This window comes from Melopsittacus undulatus, chromosome 11 (assembly GCF_012275295.1).
Source record: "Melopsittacus undulatus isolate bMelUnd1 chromosome 11, bMelUnd1.mat.Z, whole genome shotgun sequence".
Lineage (NCBI taxonomy): Eukaryota > Metazoa > Chordata > Aves > Psittaciformes > Psittaculidae > Melopsittacus > Melopsittacus undulatus.
In genome coordinates this window covers 11,174,936-11,192,441 of record NC_047537.1, presented here as the reverse complement: position 1 = coordinate 11,192,441, position 17,506 = coordinate 11,174,936, and the positions used below count along the sequence as shown (strand labels likewise).

General features: G+C 53.0%; 1 protein-coding gene across 1 annotated transcript; it reads right to left on the bottom strand.

The window, feature by feature from the left end:
* Positions 1–4,245: 4,245 nt before the first annotated feature.
* On the bottom strand, positions 4,246–5,280 carry LOC101868300 (olfactory receptor 1-like). The gene has a single exon (XM_005143559.3). The coding sequence runs from the start codon at positions 5,263–5,265 to the stop codon at positions 4,246–4,248; it is 1,020 nt and encodes a 339-aa protein (XP_005143616.2). The 5' UTR covers positions 5,266–5,280.
* Positions 5,281–17,506: the final 12,226 nt, after the last annotated feature.

Genomic DNA, 17,506 nt, shown 5'->3' with positions numbered 1-17,506 from the left:
CATCTTCTACCCATACTGGTCACCTTTCTAGGAGGAGCAGAGTCATCACCCAGTTATTTGGGCTGAATGCACAGGTAATGGGGGGAACCTCTATCCAGTGCTACGCAAAAGAAGAAAAAGCAAAAGGCTCTGGAGAGCTCTGGCACAGCAAACCCTCTGGTGTCACCTCCTGAAGTCTCCAGGATGTGGATGCCATCCATGTGCCATGTCCACTGGTGGAGCTGGCTGATCACCATTCTAGGTTGGAGGCAAGAGACCAGCTCCCGGCAGCTCTGATCTGTGCACAGCAGCAGCCACATGTGTCATTTTCTCTGGTTTTTGAGGAACTCAAGAGCCAGCCCAGGTGAAGAGCAATAAGCAGCAGAGCCCTGAGAAAAAGCCACCACGAATGGGAAGATTTGCACTGACGCTCATCCAGAAATAGAAGTTCTGGTGCTATTTCATAGTGAAATACTGTACTCACAGGCATCCCCCTGTTTTTCTTGAGGTCTTTAACCTGGCTAGAATGGGAAGCTATGGGGATGGTGGACCACTGCCCAGCGAGCTCTAGAGGATGGCTCTGCACCCATTAATATGAAGAGCAATGAGAAATTCAGGGATAGAGCAGGAACCCCCCACTATCTCCTCTGCCCAAGCTGCTGACTGCTGGAACAGCATCTCTTCTGCCAGGCAAAGCAGTCTGCCTTAAGGAACTAACCTGATGCAAGATCTCACTACCCAATGACTCCCTCACTAAAGTGTCCAAGCGCACAAATGTGCTGCCAAAAGCCAGGGAGCCCAAGGGACTTACAGCATGAACTGGGGTTCTTGCAAAACCAGGCAGGTGGGTTTTGTCTGACCTCTACTCCCTTGTGGAGACTGTGTGCAAGCAAAGCATCTTCCCCAGACCCCACCATGGGAAACTCCCCCCCCCCAGCAGCATGACCTTCTCTCCATCAAAACATTCCTTCAGAGGGATTTTTGCCCTGGAGCACCAATGGAAGCGTCAACTCCAGGAGCAAGAAAATGGCCTTCATCTTCAGCACACCTCCGGGAAGATGAGCTCTGCAGGCACCTCCCAGCTCTTAGCCGTGCAGACAGATCCTCAGGGCAGCAGAACCAACCCTCCTTCACCTCATCCACGTGATGGCAGGTGCCAGTGCACAGGTAACATCATGAGCTGGGCTTTTCCCCACCTACAGCCTAACTGCATGTTCCAACTGAGCAACCCTCCCAAGGCCTTGGCGAGAGGGCAGGGGAAGTGGGGTGAGAAATCCTCTGTCAGCTTCAACCCACTGAGACTTTCTGGGGAGTCAAAACAAGAGGTTCCAGAGTGATGGAGAGCACCACAAGAACTCCTTGGCACCCTGGGCTGCATCCTGCCTGGTCCCAGGGGCTGAATATGTCCTGTGTGAGGAAGTGGTCCCCATTTAATCCCTAAATCTTCCTTTGCTATGAGTAAAGCTTCACTCCCACAGACTTTTGCTCTCCTATGGTGGTGTAGAGCAGCGCAGAGCAGTGCTCTCCAAATGGTTTTGATTGCATGCCCTTTATCAGTGAACAGCTTCCAAGCACACACCACCAATATATGTATATTTATTCATAAAATCTATACATGCACATTACAAAACATACACAGTAACAGACATTTTAAGAAGATAAGATAAAGATTAAATAAACATCACTTCTAATATAATTTTATGTGACTATTTATTAATGGTACCGAAAATACTTTCTTCCTGAAGCATTCTTTGCTTGTTTGGAGACCACTGCAGGTAAGTCTCACAAAAGGGATAGATGTTGCTTTTATCCCTAGTGATGCTACTGGTCGTGGTGTTGTCTCTCCCATCGGTGTCACAAGTTGCTGACGGCTGAGCATGGAGCACACTCAGGATTCTGGTGCCTGACCCTTCCCTGCCACGGATTCTCCATCCTCTTGCCCTGCCTGTCACCTCCAGAGGTGCATAACAGATACTAAAGTAGCTACAGCTGGCAAGAGCAGTCATGAAGTCAGAGGTTTTCCTGTCAGTGAGGAGAGCAGAGGGGTGGCAGATAGCCCTGGCTCACCCTGTCATGGGGCCTTCCCCCTGGGAAGGGATGTGAAATTCCTGTTGTATTTCGAAAGGAGCTGCTGATTTTGTAGATGTCCTAAAAAATGGGATCCCCAATGGTCCTGTCTTGTTCGTGTGCTCTAGGAGGACAAGTTGTAGCCTCACCTTAGTGGGATAAGCCGATGACATCAAGCTGTGTGGTTCGGTTGATACGCTGGAGTGAAGGAATGCCATCCAGAGGGACCTCGACTGGGCTGATGCCAACCTCATGAAGTTTAACCATGCCAAGTGCAAGGTCCTACACCTGGGTCGGAGCAATCCCAGGCACAGCTACAGGTTGGGCAGAGAAGAGATTCAGAGCAGCCCTGCAGAGAAGGACGTGGGGTGTTGGTTGATGAGAAAATGAACATGAGCCAGCTTCAGTGTGCACTTACAGCCCAGAATGCAACCATATCCTGGGCTGCATCAAAAGGAGCGTGACCAGCAGGTCAAAGGAGGTGTCCCTGCCTCTCTACTCTGCTCGTGAGACCTCACCTGGAGTATTGTGTGCAGTTCTGGTGTCCTCAGCATAAAAAGGACATGGAACTGTTGGAACAAGTCCAGAGGAGGCCACGAGGATGATCAGGGGCTGGAGCACCTCCCATATGAAGACAGGCTGAGAAAGTTGGGGTTGTTCAGCCTGGAGAAGAGAAGGCTGCGTGGAGACCTCAGAGGATACTTGGAGACCAAGTATCTGAAGGGGGCCTACAGGGATGCTGGTGAGGGACTCTTCATTAGGGACTGTAGTGATAGGACAAGGGGTAACGCGTTGAAACTTAAACAGCAGAGTTAGATTGGATATAAGGAATAAATTATTTACTGTTAGGATGGTGGGTTGCCCAGGGAAGTTGTGAATGCTCCATCCCTGGCAGTGTTCAAGGCCAGGCTGGATGAAGCCTTGGGTGATATGGTTTAGTGTGAGGTGTCCCTGTTCATGGCAGGGGGGTTGGAACTGGATGATTTTAAGGTCCTTTCGAACCCTAACTATTCTATGGGTCTATGATTCTATGTCGGGTTTCTACTGGGAAATCCTTGGCTCTATCAGGGACAGGGCTATTTCCAAGCACAGAAAATCATAATTTCTGCTAGGTGGGTGTCTTATGGAGTCTTACTTGTAAAGAAATCCCAACCCAGCATTCGGCCAGATCTGTTTGCTGTGCCTCAAGGTGTACCCTTGCACCCACTGAGTGGTGGTTACGGCATATTTTTACCCCATCCGTGTCACCCCCCTTTTTTTTACAGCCACCAAGTAACACTTCCCTGGCTCCATGTGCTGCTGGGAGCCCCTGAACCCTCTTGAAGGCACATCATGAACCAGAGTAATCTCCTTCTCCACTCAAGCTCCGGCCTATGGCATTTGCCTATGGCCTATCGCAGCCATTTTGCCCATGGAAGTAGCTCTCCGTAACCAGCCTTAATTTTGACTCCTGAAACAACAAAGATCAATCCCCAGACAGTGTTTTTCTTACTTATACATAATTTATTGAGTTAAGGGAGAGATATCCAGCTCTGCAGTGTCTGCAGGTCCAGCCCAGACAAAATTATTCACCACTTAACAGGAGATACAAGCAGCCCAGAATCACTGCTGGGCTCTGCACAGTGATCCACCTTGGAAAGGGCTTGACTGAGGCATAAAAGCTCTTTCCAGAAAGCCTGGCAAAGCCGTGGGGTAGGTAAATGATTAAAAATATAAGGCTTACCAAGGGCACCATCCCATACAGGGCAGTGTGTGGGCAGCCAGCACAGCTCCTCTATGGGGCAATGACTATTCTGTAGGAAACAAGTTCTCAGAATCAGTTCCTGGGAGAACTCCAAGTCCAAGCAATTAGCAATGTTCTAACATCCCCTTATGATCTGTTCAGGTCTCCATCTTTCTGAAACCAGTCCAAAAGGGTGAGGACTTCCGCAGTGCTCCATGCTGGAAGGGCAGTACCTGGGTCCTGGGATAGGGTGGGACACAGCTTGCCCCCAGTGGGCTTTCTGAAGCTGGCACTGTGAGCTCAGCCCGGCTGTACAAACACATGCAGAACGAGAGGCAATGCTGTGAATTGTGTACCCAGAAGCTGTGTCCCATCGGACAATAATGGGTCTGAGCATCGGATATGTTGGTGAGAGAGGGTGAGGAGCGGTCAGTTTTTCCCCCCTAGCACCACCAGACCCCTTCATGTGTGCTGGATCACTGAGAGCTGCATCCCTGCCCCGGGAAGCGTGGAGGTTGCTCAGTGGCAATGCCTGAACCCTTGGCGGACATCTGTAACCTCCTCCTGCACAGGGCTTTCCTGATGGCACCCTTGACCTCACTCTTTCTCAAGCTGTAGATGATGGGGTTGAGCATGGGGGTCACAGCAGCGTACAGCAGGGCCAGGACCTTGTCAATCTCCTTGGTGGTGCTGGAGTGAGGCACCAGGTATGCCACAGCCCCAGTGCCAAAGAACAGGGACACCACGGTCAGGTGGGAGGTGCAGGTAGCAAAGGCCTTCTGCATCCCCCCTCCTTTCTGGAGGACAGCCCCGATGATGTGAGCATATGACACAAGAGTGAGGAGGAATGAGCCCATTGCAATAGTCCCAGCCAGAGCATACAAGATGGCCTTGTTGAGGGGGGCATTGGGGCTGCAGGATGCCTGCAGCAGGAAGGGCATCTCGCAGAACAAGTGGTCGATGACGTTGGAGCCGCAGAAGGGCAGGCAGGCTGTGAGGAAGGCCTGGATCAGAGATGAGAAGGAGCCACTCAGCCATGAAATGGCCACTAAGCAGTGGCACATCATCCTGCTCATGAGCATGGGGTAGCAGAAGGGGTGGCAAATGGACAGGTACTGGTCATAGGCCATGGCAGCCAGAAGCACACACTCAGAGCCCCCAAAGCAAAGAAAGAAGTAGATCTGTGTGATGCAGCCCACAAAGGAGATGGTCTTCTGCTGTGAGAAGGAGTCTCCAAGGATCTTAGGGAGGGTAATAGAGGAGTAGCAAATGTCCAGGAAGGAGAGGTGGCCCAGGAAGAAATACATGGGGGATTGCAGATGGGTGTTGAACCAGACAAGGATCACAATAAGCAGGTTCCCCAGCACTGTCACCAGGTAAATGAGCGAGAAGAACAGACTGAGGGTCATCTGTGCTCCATAGGCACTGGAGAATCCCAACAGAAGGAACGTGGTGGGGCTGCTGAGATTTCGCTGCTGCAGGGACTCGGGGCTCATCTGCAGGGAGAGCAGGAGGTAAGGACAGGTAGAACGAGGGTGAGTGCTCTCCCCTATCAGGGGGCATCCCCAGCCCTGGGCTCTGCTCTGTGGTGGGCTGAAGCTGTGGCTGTGCCCTGCACCCCTCACATCTTGCCGAGGGCTCAGGGGTGTACGGTGGTGGGGGCTGGTGTCAGCTCATGGAGGTTCAATCCTCCAGGCAACTCCAACCCCATGTCACTTGAAGGAGACCAGAATGAGCTGGAATGTCACCCCCATGCTCAACAAGGATCTCAGGGGCTGCCAAACGAGAGCAGCTCCTCTCACCCTTCCAGCTTCCCTGGGCTGCAATGTGAGACTGCTCTGAAGATCCCAGAAAACATGACAGGTTGGACTTGCCTGAACAGAAGCTGTCGTTCATGGGAGCACACTGTGTTTAAATCATTAGTGAAGGTACAGCAAGATCTTCTGATTTCCCTTATCCATCACAGGCTGTGAGAGCAGAGGTCAAAAAATAGACATCTTTAAATGATACAGACAAAGAAAGTGCCTGTTTGCAAATATTGAATGGGAGATGTGTGACCCCACTGGAGCACTGGGTCCAGCTGTGGGGCAGCAGCACCAGAGGGATGTGGAGCTGTTGGAGCAAGGCCAGAGGAGGCCATGGAGATGCTGTAAGGGCTGGAGCAGCTCTGCCCTGGAGCCAGGCTGAGAGAGCTGGGCTGGGGCAGCCTGGACAAGAGAAGGCTCCTGAAGGGGAGACCTGAGAGCAGCTCCAGTGCCTAAAGGGGCTGCAGGAAAGCTGGAGAGGGGCTTGGGACAAGGGCCTGTAGGGACAGGCCAAGGGGAATGGCTTGAACCTGCCCGAACAGGGGAGACTGAGATGAGCTCTTAGGCAGAAGCTCTTCCCTGTGAGGGTGCTGAGGCGCTGGCACAGGGTGCCCAGAGAAGCTGTGGCTGCCCCATCCCTGGCAGTGTTCAAGGCCAGGTTGGACCCAGGTGCTTGGAGCAAGCTGCTCCAGTGGAAGGGGTCCCTGCCCGTGGCAGGGGTTGGAGCTGGAGGAGCTTTAAGGTCCCTCCAACCCAAGCCATTCCATGACTAATATGATTCTAATCTTCATGTTCACACCTAGAGAACAATGCAAGTGAGGGACCTCTGAGAGTCTGAGACATCATAGGAGGACCAGAAAGGCAACTGAAGGTGACCATGCTGTTCAAGCAGGCTTGAGTGTGGCAAGGAAAAGCAGAGACACTGGCCTGCAGGAGGAAGGAAAGACTGAATCTAATGAGAAACTGGAGCTTGGGGATAAATGGAGATGAGACATAGAGGATCCTGAGTGTGAACCTAAATCTACTGAATCCACAGAAAGAGCACTGAGGAGATGATCAGATTTGTGCAAGCTGCAAGAAGCTGTTGGAGATGCCTCCAGGTCCTTCCAGAGGGAAGTGTGGGAGCATCTTCACCAGGAGTGATGAGGAGGTGGGTGCCAAGCTGAGGAGACTTGAGCTCCCTCAAGCACATTGCCAGCTACCTCCAAGAAGAACAAGAACAACCGCACCGTGCTGGGCATGTGCTCCGCAGCTCAGAGATGCCGGGGTGGGCTGCGGCTTTGTGCTGGTGCCCAGCAGCAGGGATGGGGTGTGAGCAGGGAGGGAGGGAGCAGCAGGTAGCCAAGGCTGGGTGCCACAGCAGGGGCTGGGGTGCTCGAGATGCTGGAAGCCTCCATGGGCACTCTCCTAAGGCAAGGAGGCAGCAGGATGGGAGAAGCCTTCAGGAATCTGATGCCAGGCTTTGAACCACAAAGAGAATGGATGCCAAGGAGAGGCATGTCCTGTGTCTGCTGGTTTGCGTTGTACTGGAAGAGCAGGAGCTGGTAAACAAGGGCATAACCGTGGAGGGCAGGGAAAGACTGGTGGGGATAAGAGCAGCTGGAGAGTGGGTAGCAGAAGGTTGGTGTCTCCTCTGGCTCAGGAAGAGCAGATGGTCCATAGCAAACGAACGATTGTGGCCTCATGCAAAGCTATGGGGGAACTCCATAGGTACCAGACGTATGAGGGAACTCAAATTATTATGTGGGGACCCCCCCCCCCCCCGGTAGCAAATGTTCCCAGAAGTCAGAGAAATAGCTCTGAGCAGAGTAATGGAAATGACAGAAGGAGAAAGTAAGTGCAGGAAGTGAGGAGGAAGGGTAGGACAGCAGGAGATGCTGAAAGACACCATCAAAATATCTTCATGGATCTAAATTGCCTTGGGAAGGAGCGAAGGGAAGGTTTGGGAGCTTGTCACACATTCCCAGCCAGACTGAGGGGAGGGTAAAGCTCCAGGGGAGAAATTAATCCAGAAAAAAAAACTCTTTGGAGGGGTGATGGTAAATAAATCACAGCCTCATCTGTAAGGGTCATTCCAGATCTCTCTGGATATGATACCTCACATGGCTCCTCACCAGGTCACTGCAGAAAGTGATGAGGTTTTCTTGTACCTGTTCCTGAAAAAGAGGCTGTTTTTAGAAGAGCTGTCTGAGAAAATAACTTCAGCTCGAGTAGGGATGAGTCAATGCCATTCTGCAGAAATGGCAAGATCAATAGGAACAGATTGGTGGCTGTGGCTGTGAACAAGCACAAATCAGGACATGGGAGGAGGGCTGGTTACTGCAGCTGGGCAGACTGGGGATATTGAGCCTGCAAATGTAGGAAAGAGCTGGCATTTCGTGAAAGAAAAGGTGCAAAACCCAGCTAAGAACTCCCTTTTGAGCACAAGACAGAGGCTGCTGGAGAGGGGCTGCTCCCTCTGCAAACAGGGAACATACAGACACCAAGGAGAATGTTTGGCAAAAGTGGAAAGCCTGCAAGGAAAGAAGAGAGCCTGAGAAGTGGTAAGGGAAGCCTGCACTGAAGACAGAGTGCAGGGAGTCTGTGGGAATCACTTGCAGTGTGACACAGACACCTTCAGCCATGCGAATGGCAGCCCCGCAGCGCTCTGTGCCTGGGAGCCGGGTGTCCCCACTCCCGGTTGTCCAAGAGGACAATGACAGTTCATGGCAAAGGGAGGGTGTCCGGTGGCAACAGGAGAGCACAGGGCCAGCAGCGTTAAGGAGGGAGGAGAGTCTCCAGAGCTCCGCTGCATGTCAGAAGGGCTGCAGGAAGGGAGCACTCCTGCACCTGAATCCATAAAGGATGAACAGTGCTTGCTCTGCAGTCTTTGTGATGGGGCTGTTTTCGCTGGGAGAAGAGGGGCCCAGCACCAGGCATTTGCAAGGCTTTAGGGGAAAGAAAAAGCAAGAAAACTGGGTGAGCACAGGAGCTCTGGGACTGTGGAGCAGTCTGCCTGCCCACGGCATCTGTAGCTGGAGACCCCGTGGCTGATCAGGCCAGGACAGTGCTGAGCTGTGAGTGTGGCACAGGATGCCGAACTGCTCATGGGGGCAGCAGGAAAGTTGCCACCCATGTGGGAAAATCTCGATGCTGTGGAGCGTTAGTAAGACCCTGCCCGATGGTGCTCAGGGAGCAGGGAGCCCACTCAAGGAGGAGGAAGTGGAACCAGGCTGGCTGGCAAAGTGAGAGTCCATTGCAGAGGAAGGACATGGCCAGCCTGGAGAAGCAAAGCCAAGCAGGGAGATGGCTGTGGCATCAAGGAGCAGAGCCCTTCACTCAAGCATGACGCTGTGAGTAGTGCTGGCAGAGGTGAGCCTGCAAGAGTCAGCAGCTTAAACCCAACTACAAACATTACTTTGACCCAGGAGTCTTCTCCTTAGATCTAATGCACCAGGGTTTAGACAAGGAGCTGAGGTCTCACATCATACCTTATTAAGGAGATTTGGGGTCCAAAGTGCTCACATCAAGGAGCAAAGGCTTTGGTTCCTAAATCTCTTTGTCTTTTCCCTTTACCTAAAATAAGCCTGTTTTAAGTAGATGTTCACAGAGCCTTTGCATTGGTTTAATGAAGCAGAGGTAGAAAACAACATTCTTGGTTCACCTGAAAGACATCACAAAGGCTCCTGGTGTGGGCACGCACTCCCATCTCTCCCCTATGCCCCATGGCCTCCCTGGAACTGGGCACAAACCAAGACTCCAGTGTCCCCAGGGCACTGTCACAGTCTGGGTTACCAGAGAACCAGCTGGGTTTCTGTGGCACCAGTGGCCTCCCTGGGAGCTCGAGGATGGAGGCAGAGAGACCATGTCCACCCCAGCAATGGCCTCTAGCCCCCTAGCCAGGGAAGGAGGAGATGTCAGAGGTGTGTGACTGGGGCGCAAGTGGCTTCATTTCATTTCTGATCACTGCAGGGTTTGCAATCCCATCTGTTGATTCACCAGTCATTAGCTGGATGTTCAGCCAGTCATTGGAAGTGTCTGTTTGCCTTTCTGGTAGTTAAACTGCATTTGATTTGAGATCAAATCTAATCTGAGACAAGTGAGCTGGAGGTAGGTGGGTGCAGTTTGCGCAAGGCTCACGCCAACACCATGGTCCCTGTGTCTGTACAGCTGGATCCTGGAGGATGGGGAGCACTGGTGGGACACCGGCTGTGGCATAGGCAGCCAGGGACACTCTGCAGCCCTGTGTCTGCAGCAGGGGCAGGGCTGACCCACGGTGCTGTGAGCCATGAGCTGGGCACCCAGGGACTCCCCAGGTTGCTGGGCCAGGATGGGGACAATGAGGACACCCAAGGCTGCAGGTCATGGGAGTGGGGCACAGAGCAGGGCAGGGAAGAGCTGGCCTTGGCAGACCCTGCCATGGGGCTGGCTCCTTCCCCCCTCAGCCTCAGAGCTCTCCTGGCCCCAGCACTGACCCGGTGCTGATGTGGGAACACCAGTGACACAGCTTACCTTGGGCAGATGCTTCCTCTCTTCACACAAGGTGTGTCTGGCAGCACTGGTGGTCTGGGACACAAGGGTGATTTAGTGTGCTCCTGGCAGGCACCTGGGAACAGCTCCCCTGTTACAGCACAGTCTGTAATTGCCCTGCACAGCCCCCTGGGCACAGTTCTTTGGGATGCTGTGGGAGTAGGGGAGCGCACTGCAAGGGAATACACTGGGTCCTGTGTCCCACCATGGACACTCCCCCAAGGTGTGCTCCAGCAGCATCCCCATTAAGAAGCCCCCATAACCCACAGGGGCCAAGACTGAGGGACAGGTCTGAAGTTGACTTTGAACTTATCATCTAGAGACACCAGAGGGGTAGTGTTGTGGTGGAGCTGAAGGCTCACGGTGGGCTCTGCTGTCAGAGGAGCCCAGAAACACCCTTAAGCAGGAGCCTGGATCCAGGAATATGTCAGGGTTTGGCTCTTCAGACTCTGCTTTCCTTTTCTAGCTTTTTTTTCCCCTCTGCTGTGCTCTGGGGAGACCCCCCCTGCAGCCCTGATCAAGCTCTGGGGCAGCAGCACAAGAGGGACCTGGAGCTGTTGGAGCGAGGCCAGAGGAGGCCATGGAGATGCTGCGAGGGCTGGAGCAGCTCTGCTCTGGAGCCAGGCTGAGAGAGCTGGGCTGGGGCAGCCTGGACAAGAGAAGGCTCCTGAAGGGGAGACCTGAGAGCAGCTCCAGTGCCTAAAGGGGCTGCAGGAAAGCTGGAGAGGGGCTTGGGACAAGGGCCTGTAGGGACAGGCCAAGGGGAATGGCTTGAACCTGCCCGAGGGGAGACTGAGATGAGCTCTTAGGCAGAAGCTCTTCCCTGTGAGGGTGCTGAGGCGCTGGCACAGGGTGCCCAGAGAAGCTGTGGCTGCCCCATCCCTGGCAGTGTTCAAGGCCAGGTTGGACCCAGGTGCTTGGAGCAAGCTGCTCCAGTGGAAGGGGTCCCTGCCTGTGGAGCTGGAGGAGCTTTAAGGTCCCTTCCAACACAAACCATTCTGCAACTCTGGGATTCTATTACATTTGCAACCAAGCATGTACCTTCTGGCTTTGTGGGATAACCTTGGTTTCTTCCACACAAGCTCATCTAGATTTAGAAGTTCCATAAGGATCTGTATAAAGTGTGAGTTGTGCTGCTTCTCTGAACCACTGCTTGGAGACATTCCCCCTCTGAGAAATTTGGGAATCTGGAAGGTAAGTTGCCCCCCAGATGTATCAATCTACAGAGGTCATGGTGGGGCCTGAGAGCACCCACATCTTTGGGGAGGGGACAGTGATGGAGATGCTGGCCAGAAACAGGAGCACCTACCTCTCCCTCATGCAGCAGTTCTCCCCTGGTTGAGCCCCTACAGCTCAGCTCCTCTTCTCACTTCCAGTGCACACAAGTGCATTTGGAGGCTGAAGTCTCCTTTCTTCTCTGTCACTATTGCAGCCCTGGCCTGTACCTGCTCTTCCCGCAGGGGATGGCTGCAGGGCAGGGGAGGGAGGGCTGGGAACACACTGAGAGCACACACATCAGGACTGGGCACCTTCCAAGTGCTGGCCACAGTTACTGGTGGTCAGTAATGAATGTTTTCTATGAGTGTTTGGTGCTGCACTGGCTGCATTCAGCTGGTTCCATGTTACCAGTTCCATTTGCATAACCCATGGCTCAGGGAACCAGGGAGGGTTTTGACTGGAAAGCATCTCAAAGGTCTCTGGTCCTGCTCCTGCTCAGAGCAGGGCCAGCTTTAAAGTTAGGTCTGGCTGCTCAGGGACTTGTCCAAGGACACCTGCAGGGATGGGAAGTTTCTCAGCCACGTTTCTGGATGTGCTGTAGTGCAGGACCACCCTCATGATGAAGAACTTCCTCCTTCTGTCCTGCTGGAGTTTGCCATGTTGCAGCTCATGCCCATTGCCCTTCACCACTGAGCACTGCAGTAAGAGTGAGACTGCATCTTCTCCAGACCTCCCCCTGAGGCGGCTGTTCACAGCAGCCAGATTCCTCCTTCACCTTCCCTTCCAAAGGCTGGACCATCCTGCTTCTCTCAGCCTCTCCTTGTACACGCTGTGCCCCAGGCCCTGACCAGCTCCATGCCCCACACTGCACTCTTTGCCATTTCTCAGGTCATTTCTTGTACTGGAGAGCCCTTCACAGGATCCAGTTCTGCCAACATGGTCTCTCAAGTGCTCCCTCAGGCTGATGGCTGCACTTCACTGAGCCAGACCACAGATGTCCTTGCTGCAGAGGCTTTCTGCTGACCAGTGTTCTGCTTGCTGCCTGCTGGACATGCAGGGCTCCTCCAACACTGCTTCCATTCCCTGCAGGCCCAGTCTGCCCCATTCTGTGGAGTAAGCCCAGTCCAATGACAGGACTTTGCATTTGGTTTGTGCTGCCCCACGTTGGAGGCTGATGTGGCCTCTCTGAATGGCAGATCCAGCATAATAACATGTCCCCAAAGTCTGAACATTGTCACTAAGGTTAGTCATTGCTGGGACTGATAAATCTTCATATATTTCAGGATAATGCTGACCCTGGCAGCTTGGGAAGTCCCCAGTCACATTGCTTCTCTCCTTCATAGAATCACATTTGTGTTGGAAGGTACTCTAGAGCTCATGCAGCTCCAACCCCTGCCATGGGCAGGGACTCCTTTCACTAGAGCAGCTTGCTCCAAGCACCTGGGTCCAACCTGGCCTTGAACACTGCCAGGGATGGGGCAGCCACAGCTTCTCTGGGCACCCTGTGCCAGCACCTCAGCACCCTCACAGGGAACAGCTTCTGCCTAAGAGCTCATCTCAGTCTCCCCTCGGGCAGGTTCAAGCCATTCCCCTTGGCCTGTCCCTACAGGCCCTTGTCCCAAGCCCCTCTCCAGCTTTCCTGCAGCCCCTTTAGGCACTGGAGCTGCTCTCAGGTCTCCCCTTCAGGAGCCTTCTCTTGTCCAGGCTGCCCCAGCCCAGCTCTCTCAGCCTCAGCTGCTCCAGCCCTCGCAGCACCTCCATGGCCTCCTCTGGCCTCGCTCCAACAGCTCCATGTCTCTCTTGTGCTGCTGCCCCAGAGCTGGATCAGGGCTGCAGGGGGGGGTCTCTCAGAGTCCCTCCCTCATCATGCTGGTCACGCTCCTTTTGCTGCAGCTCAACCAGACAATCCCTGTCAGCCACTCATGAAGCCAGGGTATAAAAACATGCCCTGAGATGGTCCAGGTTGAAAATATTCACACATTTTCAACAGGTTTCAGCACGTGGAGGAAGCAGGAACACTCGAAGCCATTTGTGTTTTGGGTGCCTTGTGACACTGTGGCTCGTGGGGCACCTTCTGCCCCAGCAGCATTGAGGGTTTTTCCTCACTTATAATGGGTCTCAGTTGTGCCATTAAAAGTTTCTGAACTTCTGCAGTGTTAACTCCTGAAGGGCCTCCAGGGGTTTGCTGTGCCACACCTGGGACAGGAGCTATATTTGCCCCTTCCCAAAGCAGGGAGCAAAACCAGTCTTTATTCATCTGTGGGGCTCAGAGCAGCACAGAGGTGTCTCAAAGCTGCAATTGGCACTTGAGAGATGACTCACTGCTGGCCTGGGGGAGTTCAGGTAGTTTATGTTTGTGTCATTGAGAGCTGATGCTCAGCACCCCAGTCCCAGCAAGGGGCTGCCCTGATGTGGATGTGAGGGAAGGCTCAGCTGGGCTGGCACCCACCTGGTTCCAGGGGAACCCCATGGTCTCACTCTACACCATGCAAGACAGATGGACAAGACCTGATGACTTGGAATGACTGTCACTGTGGTTGCTGGCACCTGTCACATGCAAAGGGACATCTGGGAGCCTCTTAACACATGGTTACTCCAGGCGGGTTGGATGGGTCTTGGGTTTTGGGATGGCGAAAAGCCCACAGATCATGAGCAGCAAGTGGGTCCTGTCTCATGAGCTGAAATCAAAACACCATTCTCCTGACAGTGAGTGCTATGCTGAAAACCAGAAATGGCCCAATACAGTTGCATTTAATTTTTAAAAGGGGAAAAAAAAAGTAAAAGTCAAGAAGATTAAGTATCACATATGGCACAGAGATTGTCTGGGAAGACCAGCTTAGCTTCCCTCTGAGCACTTAAGCTGGTGTTAGTAAATACAAACCCTAAACAACATTCCAAAGGGAAAGTCTAAATGGAAGTCAGCACAATTCAACCATTTGAAATAAGGTGATCAGAAATAAGATGAAAGTTCTAAACTTGAACCTGTCTCCACATCAGATGACCTCTGGTAACTGCAAGACAAACAATGAAGACACCAGAATTTGGTCCCTTGCTTCTCTACTTTGAAGAATACCAGCTGCACCTATATATACTCCCTTTGTCAAGGGCACTGGGAGCAGGAATTTAACAGTAGAAGATGTTTGTCCAGTTTCCAGTCAAATTCAGAGTGAGTCTTCAAAGGAAATAGGCTGATAGAAAAGTGAAGTAACTGCATCCACCTCAGCTGAGGAGGAGTTCTGGTGGATCCCTGTCGTGGTTTGAACTCAGCCACGCAGCCTCTCTCTCACTGCCCCCTTTCTCCCCCTGCTCCCAGAGGAATGGGGAGGGGAATCGAAAGAATGTAACTCCCACGGGTTGAGATAGGAACAGTCCCGTAACTAAGGTATCACACAAACCACTGCTGCTACCACCAGTAATAATAACAATAAGGGAAGAGAATACAGCAGCTCACCAACCAATGACCAATACCCAGCCTGACCCAAGCAGTGATCTAGCCCTTCCAGGTAACTGCCCCCAGTTTTACATCCTGGCCATGAGGTGTTGTGGTATGGAATACCTCTTTGGCTAGTTTGGGTCAGGTGTCCTCTCTCTGCTTCCTCCCGGCTTCCCCTCCTCCCTGACAGAGTATGAGACTCACAAAGTCCTTGGTCAGACTAAACATTACTGAGCAGCAACTAAAAACATCGGTGTTATCAGTGCTGTTCCCAGGCTGAAAGTCAAAAACACAGCACTGCACCAGCTATTAAGAAGGAGAAAAAATTACTGTTACTGCTGAACCCAGGAAAATCCCAGTCTGGGGGATCTCTTTGGCAAACACCAGAAAAGGCCCTACCAATACAAAGAGTATGTAAGACAACAGATGACATTTCCAGTCAACATAAATCAGGTATGAAACTCCAACTCTTCACTGTAGCAACTGCAGCATGTCACCTGCTGCTCAGACTCACCTTTGCTACCTCTAGTTTCACAAAAGACTAGAAGCAAACATGCTGACTTTGGAAGAGCCTGCCAGAGGTAGAGAGATTGCAGACAAGTAGATGTGTGAGGCAATGTGGGCAGATGCCCACTAAAGCTGTAGTAAAGGGCAGACCTGGTTGATGCGTGGACAAATTATGTCACAGAGGAGACTGAATACAACTTCTGCAGAGGAACATCACACCTTAGGAATACACTTTCTGAAGGAGTCTAGACATGGGTGTTGGACATCCCCAGGTCAGCTGGGAAGGGTCTTTACCAAAGCTTGCAGGGGACAAGCTGCCATAGGCTAGAAAGGAAGTCTGGCATCACCAGTAAGCACCAGAGCCATCAGCTGGGAGTCTCCAAAGTGCTCCTCAATGTCAAAGTCTTGTTCAGCACCTCCCTTGCCCCAACACTCCTCTGCTGTTTCCAGCAGCTGTTTGAGACCCAGGTGCCTGGGCTGATCTTTACTGCACCAAGACAGTCCCTGCCAGCCCTTCCCACCAGTGAGTGCCCACAGCACCCATCAGGGAACCTCTCACTGCAGGATGCCATCAGAAGGTCCCTGACCCCAGGAAGCCCTTAGAAACACTTGGAGAAGAAAAGCCCTGTGTCAGGAAATATACAGTGACATCTGGCTGGGTTTGCTGGGGGATAAAGGAGGGCAGGTACAACCCTCTTGTCACCCTGTCCCTCTGTGCTTCTTGCCTACTGTTGAAGGCAGAGGGGCTGCATGGTCTGATGAGCAGCAGATACAGGGACAAGCTTGATGAGTGGGGGCTGCAGTGAGGACCCCACATTGCACTGCACAGAGGGTCTCACACCTAGGGACCTGTCCAGAATGGCAGCCTGTGTGCATCCTGCTCCAGGGCACAGGGAGAGAACAGATGAACAGGGGCAGAGGAGTGATCTCAGCACTGTCTGGGGTGCCACCTGCGCACAGCAGGGGAGGAAATGTTTGGCTGGAACATGATGTGGACACACTGGGACTCCTAATCACACAGTCCCTGGCAAAGGCCACTGCTGGCAGCGGGATGTTCTCATCTGCATCAATACACATACCAAAACCAAGGCTCTGGGCAAAGCCTGGTGTGAGTCTGGTGTTCCTGGAAGGGCAGCAAACACTGAACTGTTCAATACAAACTGCCAGGCAGGATTCCTGCTGGAAACACTGGGGTCTTTCCAAAGAGGGTGGAGATGACACTCGGATGGGAAGTCCCAGTGATGCTCATGCCCTGGGATGTGTCCAGCTCTCACGGTCCACAGACCAGGAGATGCTGTTTCCCACAGTTTTTCCCAGTCCATGGGAGGAGGTACTGAGGTGCTCAGTTGCTGGGACAGCACCTTCCAGGGATACCTGCTACCATCACACAGCAGCAAGGCAAACCCTGGGCTGAAGCTAATGCCTGGCTGGCTGTGCAGGGATGGGCAGGGCCCCTGTGGAAATGCCACCAGAGAGGAGTTTGGAGGAATTTCCTTTTCCAGGAGAGGCACAAGCTGCTTCGTGCCCTACCAGACCTCACTGCCTACGAACAGTGCCCAAGCCCTGGAGATGAGTGTATGCGAGGGCGCAGGGCACCACTGGGGACACAGGTTACCCACAGGGGTTATGGTTTCTCCTGTGTGGATTTGACAGTCTGAATAGATCAGGAAGGGAAGGATGGAGTGGGATTTCAGAAACAGAAATTCAGACAGCCTCTGGAGGCAGATATCCACCACTGCAGGCAATCAGACTCCAGTGGAGGCTTTCTCTGCTCAGTGCCCAGGCACAGAGACCATGCACAGCCCCACACCAGTCTGAAGGTTTGGGTCCAGAGAGCTCAGACACCTACCTTCCACAGACCCTGCAGCGCTGAGGGTCTGAGAGGTCCTCAGACTGAGTCCTGCCCCTCCAGGGGAGCAGAGGCTGCCACTGCAGCAAGGTGAGCAAAGGGAAGGTCAGTTGGGTGGTGGTGGTTGCAGACCTCCAACTCCAACTTTAGTTATGTGGCCAAGTCCCACAGCCTTTCTCCAAGCAGCCTCTCGTGCCCATAGGATTTGCAGCCTCACTGAATCACATATTTGAGCTCTGCCTGGCCATGAGCCTTCTCCACAGGAGGCATCCAGGAGGGAAAATCCTGGTGGGCTCCAAAACTGCCCTCACTTGGGTGAGGTCAGGCCAGGATGCTCCCCAATGCAGACCTGGAGGCCAGCAGAAGGGACCACATGCTTGAGCATCCCAGGTTCTCCCCAGACAGTTACACCAAGC